The sequence below is a fragment of the Eulemur rufifrons genome, chromosome 17, assembly GCF_041146395.1.
Source record: "Eulemur rufifrons isolate Redbay chromosome 17, OSU_ERuf_1, whole genome shotgun sequence".
Taxonomy (NCBI): Eukaryota; Metazoa; Chordata; class Mammalia; order Primates; family Lemuridae; genus Eulemur; species Eulemur rufifrons.
In genome coordinates, this window is record NC_090999.1 from 46,108,395 (window position 1) to 46,116,329 (window position 7,935).

At 40.1% G+C, this 7,935-nt stretch overlaps 1 protein-coding gene across 1 annotated transcript in view; it reads left to right on the forward strand.

Annotated features, from left to right (window-relative positions):
- Positions 1-2,007, forward strand: part of MCCC2 (methylcrotonyl-CoA carboxylase subunit 2) — a 65,024-nt gene extending 63,017 nt beyond the window's left edge. The window contains exon 17 of the mRNA XM_069492787.1: positions 276-2,007. Coding sequence (XP_069348888.1) covers positions 276-393 — 118 coding nt within the window. The 3' untranslated portion in view covers positions 394-2,007. The remainder of the gene's footprint in view (positions 1-275) is intronic.
- Positions 2,008-7,935: the final 5,928 nt, after the last annotated feature.

Sequence of the window (7,935 nt, forward strand, 5' to 3'; positions counted from 1 at the left end):
ATATTTTTATACCAGGGATTTCCTTGAGATGTCTTATAGAAGTAGTTCCTTAAGTCTTAAATCTGATATGACAGTCTGTGGTGGCCTGGGACAAGAGTCATATCATTTTCTTCCTCTCCTCCCCTCCTCTGTTATACGTGGTTTCTGTTGTATAGATGCTAATTAGTAGATCCATATATTACCTGAAGAAAAACCTCCTTGGTATTTCTAGGCGTGGAGTGTATAAATGGTGGTTTGGTGGTATATTCATAACTCTTTTTTCATTCTTTTGTCAGGGTGTGGGATGATGGGATTATTGATCCAGTGGACACCAGACTGGTGCTGGGACTCAGTATTAGTGCAGCCCTCAATGCACCAATACCGAAGACTGACTTTGGCGTCATGAGGATGTAATGGATTATAAAATATTTTCCGTTGGACATGTACCAAAAATTAATGCATGTAGTAGCCTTAAAATGTTAAACTTTTTGAACATGTAGCTATTACAGTAAATTTTCTTTAACACAATGCATTGTACTTTTCTACCTGAAAAAAATCAGTGAGGGTATTTATTTAATGAACACTAATTCCTTTGATATTTTTTTTAGAGAAATTTCTCTGTGGTTCAGTTTTACTACACATAAAATGAAGATAATAATTCACAGTTATCCTTTCTAACCTACAAGCAGTGTGAAAAATTCTCTAACGTATAAATTCCAGATATTACTGAGACTATTAAAATAAAATTGTATTTTCACCAAAACGATTGTTTTGCCAATTAGGCTTAATGATATTTTAACGCAGTTATTTTTTAAAAAGTGTCTATTAGTTTTCCCTTTAGCCACCATCCTGTCTCCTCCCCATAATAGTCAAACTTCTTGTTGTCTACACTCTAGGGTCTATTTTCTAAACCATTCTTTCCTCACCAAACCCCTTTCTGGCTTCTATTGCCAATAGCTCTCTCCAAGGTCACGTTGATCTTCACGTTGCTAAAACCAGTGGGTTCTTTTCCAGCCTTATCCAATTTAACTCTGTAGCATTCTAATCGGTTGAACACGTCCTCCTTGAAGTGCTGTCTTTAGCTTCCCCGACTTAACACTGCAGGTTTCCTACCAACCTCTTTGACCATTCTTTTTTAGTCACTTGTGTAGACTTTTCTCCCTCTATTGATTCTCCCCCACATTCATTATTTGTCTTGATTTTCGTTAGTAATACATGAATACATTCTTATTCTAAAAGATATAAATAATACAGAAGTATCTCTTTATTCTTTTTTAAAAAATTGTGTTAGGATACACATAACATAAAATTTATCAGTTTAACCATTTTTTTTTTTTTTTTTTTTGAGACGGGGTCTTGCTCTATTGCCCAAGCTGGAATGCAGCGGTGAAGCTCACTGCAGCCTTGAACTCCTGGGCTCAAGTGATCCTGCCACTCAGCCTCTCAAGTAGCTGGGATTACAGGCATGTGCCACTACACCTGGCTAATTTTTAAAAAAATTTTTAGAGATGGGGTCTCGCTATGTCACCCAGGCTGGTCCTAAACTCCTGGCCTCAAGCAATGCTCCTGCATCAACATCCCATAGTGCTGAGATTACAGGTATGAGCCATTGTACCTGGTCTTTAATCATTTTTAAATGTGCCATTCGGTGGCATTAAGAACCCTCACATTGTTATACAACCACCATTACCACCATCCCTCTCCAGAACTTGTTCTCCATCCCAAACTGAAACTCTATATCCATTAAACAGTAACTCCCATTTCCCCTTCCCCCCAGCTCTGGCATATCTCCTTATTCTTAAATGTATTAATATGTGTTTGTCCTGGTTTGATTTATTCTTGCTGGACCATTTCAGCCCCTCTTGTGGCTTCAGTTGCCATCTAAATGCAGATGATCCCTGCACCGACAGTTCTTAACAGTTCACTGAGCTCCAGGCCTGCATATCCGGCAGGTCTACTGGACATCCACACTGATTGTCGTTAGAGGACCCTCAAACTCAGTCAAGTCCTATTGATTTTGCTTCCTAACTATCTCCTGAATTTCCCCACTTATTTTTGTATTTCACTACCACAGTCCTACCTGCATCCAGTCTTACCTAGTCCAGTCCATCTGGAGTTAGAGTGGCCATCCTGAAGTGCACATTTGGTCATGTTACTCCCTTATTTAAAATCCTTCAGTGGTTTCCTATAGAAAAAGTGGCAGCCTACTGATGCCTGCCATGATGTTGATCATAACTTCTTTAATCTCATCTCCTTGATGTCTCTTTTCACAGGAGAATGGCTCTAGCCCTGCCAGACGTCTTCCCAGTTCTTTGAACCTTCCCACCTTAGGGTCTACAAGGTTCCCTCTGCCTGAACTGTTCTCTCCTTCCTTCTTCAACACTTATCTTTCAGCTTAAGCACTTGCTTCTCTCAGTTTAAACTCCACTTCCTTAGGGATGTGTCTGTGACCGCCCTGGACTGGGCTAGCTTCCCTACTATATACACTTATAAAACACCATGTACTTTGTCAATCACACATCATGTTACTACAAGCATTTCTTTGTTATTGCTCTCCTGCTAGAGAGCCACGTGCGTGCTTATGTGCAGGGCACTCTGCTGGTGCACGCCTGCCCACAGCAGGGCTGGGGACAGGCCGTATGTTACCTTTACAGCGGTAAGTCTTAGCAGGTTTCGGAATGACTTCATTAATAAGCCTTTTTTTTTTTTTTTTTGTGAGGCCATGTTCTAAAATGCATTGATATTGGTATGCTAGAGTGTAAGCTCCTCGAGGGCAAGGATCCTCCTGTTTACCCTCTGTCTCCAATGCCTGGCACTTGTAGGTGTTCAAATATTTGTTGAATGAATGAAAAAAAGCCATATTGTAATTGATTCCTCAGGCCACATGGTTTTAAAATTAGATGATTGATTATATGATCTAGTACCACCATCAAATGCTTTCCTAATAAAATTGATATTTCAAACATCTGTGTGTGATGTTCACGTTAAGCTACATTTGCATATCAGGAAGTTTTTGGAGGAGTGTACAGGTGAAACATCACAATTCAGAAGTAGATTGCATTTTTGGAAGGAACACATTAAGTGTTTTAAAATAGTAAATTATATTAAATTTTCAATTAATGTTTGCATCCATGTAATAAAACCCAATGATTTTCTTTATCAAGACTAGGCAATATTCCTTTGGTAGGAACCCTCAACAGGTCCAGGGTTCATGGATATCCTAGTAGCACTTTTACCTTTCTCTATTAGGAAGATACTGTCATCACTAAAATCATATTTAAATGAATTAGATTATTTTGTATATTTTATCCAATAATAAACATATTTATAATTGTTTTAGCCAAATAGGGTTTTTTTTTTAACATTTTAATTCCTATAAATATAAATTTCATCCGGGATAATATGAGCTATTTAGAATTTGAAGAAATAATTATATAGTCTCTAAATTTGCCTTCTTGGTACCTATTAAAGAATGAAAAAGAGAAAAAATTACTTCTTTCCGTTTTCAATAAATGTGTTTTCAAATTAGAATTTGTCTAAATAAACACTTCTATACTGGCAGAAGGCGCAGCTGAATGTTCAAGTGACAGGTGATCATTAGCCGAACACGTGCGTGTTCACACGCAGGGCACTCTGCTGGCGCACGCCTGTCCGCAGCGGCCCGGGGACAGGCCGTATGTTACCTTTACAGGGGGAAGTCTTCGCAGGTTTCGGAATAACTTTGTTAATAAGACTGTCTTTGTGAGGCCATGTTCTGAAATGCATTGATGTTGGTATTCTGGAAAGATGGTTGCCAGCTGTCTGGTCAAAGCCAGTTCATAGTGATCTTCTAATGATTGGTTCTAAATTCCATATTTAGAAAAATGGCAAGAAGATGAAGTAGACAATCATAGCCTAGTGCCATTTGTAAGATTTCTCTAAAAATGTTACAAATTAAGTACAGCTAATATTTAATAAAGACATAGGTTTGTTTTGACAAAAACCTTTCCAGAAAACACTTAAAAATAGTTTGTTTTTATTTCATGTGCCTCAAATTCTGGAATCAGAATCCTAAGGATTAAGTTGTTCTTAGAGCTAAATTACATTTCTATGCCTCTTTTACCTTTCTAGGCAAGTATACATTCCAGATGAGGATACCTGTAATCAAGGTGATTATATAATTTGTCATCCACATTGAGACACTTCTGAGGGTGAAAGTGGGTCTTAATAATAATAATAATTACACTGGGAAACAGGTCTGAATTGGGACTGACCCAGGGAGATTGGGATGTTTAGTCGCTCTCTGCACCTCATCTTAGTCACGACTGAGTACTTTGGCTGCATGTCAGCTTTTGATAATTGTTACAAGCCATTATTCCAGATACCTGCTTCATAACCTTTTTTTTCTTTTTTGTTATTGACCAAAATGTCATTATGGAAATAATTTTTAATATAGATTTTGGTATGATACCAGTCATACCAATCACATGTATGCATTCGCCTTCTAGGAGTGATTTAATTGGCCCAACTAGAGTGTTTACTGTAGGGCATGGATGATTTTATTTCCTATAGTGCCCAAGGGTTAGTTTTCTGAAATTAGTGACTGAGTGTGTCTGGCAGCTGTTTCTTTCACAAAGGTGACCCAAATCACAGGTTTGTGCTACTCCATATGTTAAAGGGAGAGAAGCGTCTTTGAGGGAGAATGAGGTTTTAAAAGATGATTTTGTAGAGAAGTTACTAAAGGGAAAATATGCCCAGGCTACTTGTTAGAAGTAAGCTGGAGGAAAAAAAATTTTTTTAAGTTTAATTCGATAAGTGTTAATTGTAAGAAGTGAACTCAAGAAAAATGAGTAGAATTTTGGAGTACTCAGATATTAAGACGTTTCTATAAGAAATGTATCCATCCTTTTTTAACCACAGCACTACTGGTCACATTTCTATATCAATTAAAAATAACTGGTTTTAAACTTACTTGTAATTTAAAATCTAACAATGTTCATAGAAAATTTAGGAAAACAAATGAAAATAAAGTGAAAAAAATTCTTCATAATCTCACTACCCAGAGATAACTGCTGCTATTAATGTTGTGTACTATTGTACCTTTTTTCTATTTGTAGGAATATTTTTTGGCAGAAATGCTGTAGTACCTGTTATTCTTTAATCTGCATTTTCACTTAATGTATTGTAAATATATTGACCTGTTTACATGTATTTTAATATTCTGCAATAATTTTGATGTTGCATGATAATACATTGTATGGATGCTCTGTTTGGTTTAACCACTCTCCTATTGTTGGACCCTTAGGTTACTTCTGGTTCCCCACTATTACAGATAAGGCTGCAATGAACATCTTGCTAGTTTCTTTACATATCTATGATTATTTTCTTAGGCTTAATTCCTAGAAATGAGATTATTGGGTCAAAGTGTACACAGACTTTTAAGACATGTTGAGTTTTGCTCTATAAGTGTACTTTTATGGCACAAGTATTGCTGGATATAATGATGAGCCTGGCATTTTTAGATCCTGAAATCCAGTAGAATTAAATTGTTTGGCATAAACCAGCATTTCCTTTCATCATTAAAAGTGGTGTCTAAGTGACCATGTCACATTAGCAACAAGTTATGGAGGCTCAGCATAAATGTGTGGGAGGTCGTGGTTGCAGAGAGCACATGGCGAGAGCGGAGCAGTTCAGCCCCAGTCCTGCTACTGGAAGCTGCGTGAACTTGAGGAAGACAGGAGGGGACCAAATCAGCCTCTGACCTAGCGGTGATTTCCTTCCCTCGTTCTAGATGTCCAGGCCTTTTCTCCGCCTTCCCAGATTCCCTTTTTCTCTGCTAGGTGCTGGGGCAAGTGGGCTGGGGGCTGAGGAAAGGAGGGAAGGCCAAATAGAGTGGGCTGAGAACGTTCTTCCACAGGGAAGCGTGTACCAGAAAGCGGGGTGGGACTCGGTGGAAACTGTTTGCCAGGATGATCCATTCTTCACTTTAGCAGAGCTTATTTTGCTCCAATGAACATACATTTACTGAGGGCTTGCGATGTGTCAGGCTTTGGGATGGCACACAAAGAGAAGTGAGGCATGGTCCCAGTCCTGTGCAGCATCTAGTTGGTGACTTGAGAGGGTATTTTCGCTTGCTCAGTACCCCTCCATCTTTCGGTAGTGTACTCACCCCTCTCTTGTTCTGTGCGGTCCTGGCCAGCGTGTCAAGCCAGGCCCTGGCCCCTGGCAGAAAGCTGAGCGCATGATTGAAGCTCAGCCCAGGCCGAGTGGACTCTCTCAAGCAGTCTGACTTGTGGGCAAGAGGGACAAAGATGGAAGATGAGTGGCCCTGAGTTTGAGTAGGCCCGAAGAGACTATTCGTTCATTCCTGCTCCAGGCCCCCAGCACTACCCTGGTTACTGAGCATCTGTGAGCCTGAGGCATCTTGTATCCTTCCAACAATCTTGCTTACTTACCTACTTATGTCTTTAATTTGCCAGAGTCAGGGTCCAGTGTTTGTGGCATGCCCTGCCAGGCAAGGCTTACAGTAAGTCCTCAATATTCTCAAATTTGCTGAAAGGTTTACTGCCTGTATTTTTAAAAGACTTAAGAAATGAAACCGGCCAGGCGCGGTGGCTCACGCCTGTAATCCTAGCACTCTGGGAGGCCGAGGCGGGTGGATCGCTCGAGGTCAGGAGTTCGAGACCAGCCTGAGCAAGAGCAAGACCCCGTCTCTACTAAAAATAGAAAGAAATTATATGGACAACTAAAATATATATATACAAAAAATTAGCCGGGCATGGTGGCACATGCCTGTAGTCCCAGCTACTCGGGAGGCTGAGGCAGTAGGATCACTTAAGCCCAGGAGTTTGAGGTTGCTGTGAGCTAGACTGACGCCACGGCACTCACTCTAGCCCGGGCAACAGAGTGAGACTCTGTCTCAAAAAAAAAAAAGAAATGAAACCACTGGAACATTGAAAACGATCGTGTTGTCTATGGCCATACCACCCTGAACGTGCCTGATCTCGTCTGAAAACAATCGTGTAGACAGAAGAGGCAATGGAGGGTCTTGGTCCTCAAATACATGGAATGTTCAAGGAGGAGGAGTGTGGCTTCCCACCACCATCACCACTGAGGAGGGGTTGAGTATTTAAATTATCACAAGGGAAACTTGATTTATTGCAATGTTTTGATCACTGAAATATGTCACTAAGCAAGATTTTAGGTTACTTTTAATTGGAAATCTGGCTAAAAAAATCTGAAAGTCTTCCATGGGGGATAATTTAAAGACAGCCATACCAACTAAGATACAGAAGGTAGTGGTGACTTCTTAGGTAGTCTTTTTTTTTTTTTTTTTTTTTGAGAGACAGGGTCTTGTTCTGTTACCCAGGCTAGAGTGCATCATCATAACTCACAGCAGACTCCTGGGCTCAAGTGATCCTTCTGGCTTAGCCTCCAAAGTAGCTGGGACTACAGCCACACACCACCATGCCTGGCTAATTTCTTGTAGAGTTGAAGTCTTTTTTTTTTTTTTTTTTTTTTTTTGAGCCAGAGTCTCATTCTGTTGCCCGGGCTAGAGTGCCGAGGCATCAGCCTAGCTCACAGCAGCCTCAAACTCCTGGGCTCAAGCAATCCTCATGCCTCAGCCTCCTGAGTCACTGGGACTACAGACATGTGCCACAATGCCTGGCTAATTTTTTCTATATATATTTTTAGTTGTCCATATAATTTCTTTCTATTTTTTAGTAGAGATGGAGTCTCACTCTTGCTCAGGCTGGTCTCAAACTCCTGGCCTCAAATAATCCTCCCACCTTGGCCTCCCAAGTTGCTGGGATTGCAGGCATGAGCCACTGTGTCCAGCAATTCTTAGGTAGCCTTAAGGCCACAGTGATGGTTTTATATGTATGGCAAACAGGTTGCCCACAATCCCTTTTCAATTGTTAACACTTTGCATTTACAGTAAGGATGCTTGCAAATATTTGTGAGACTCCTGGTTTT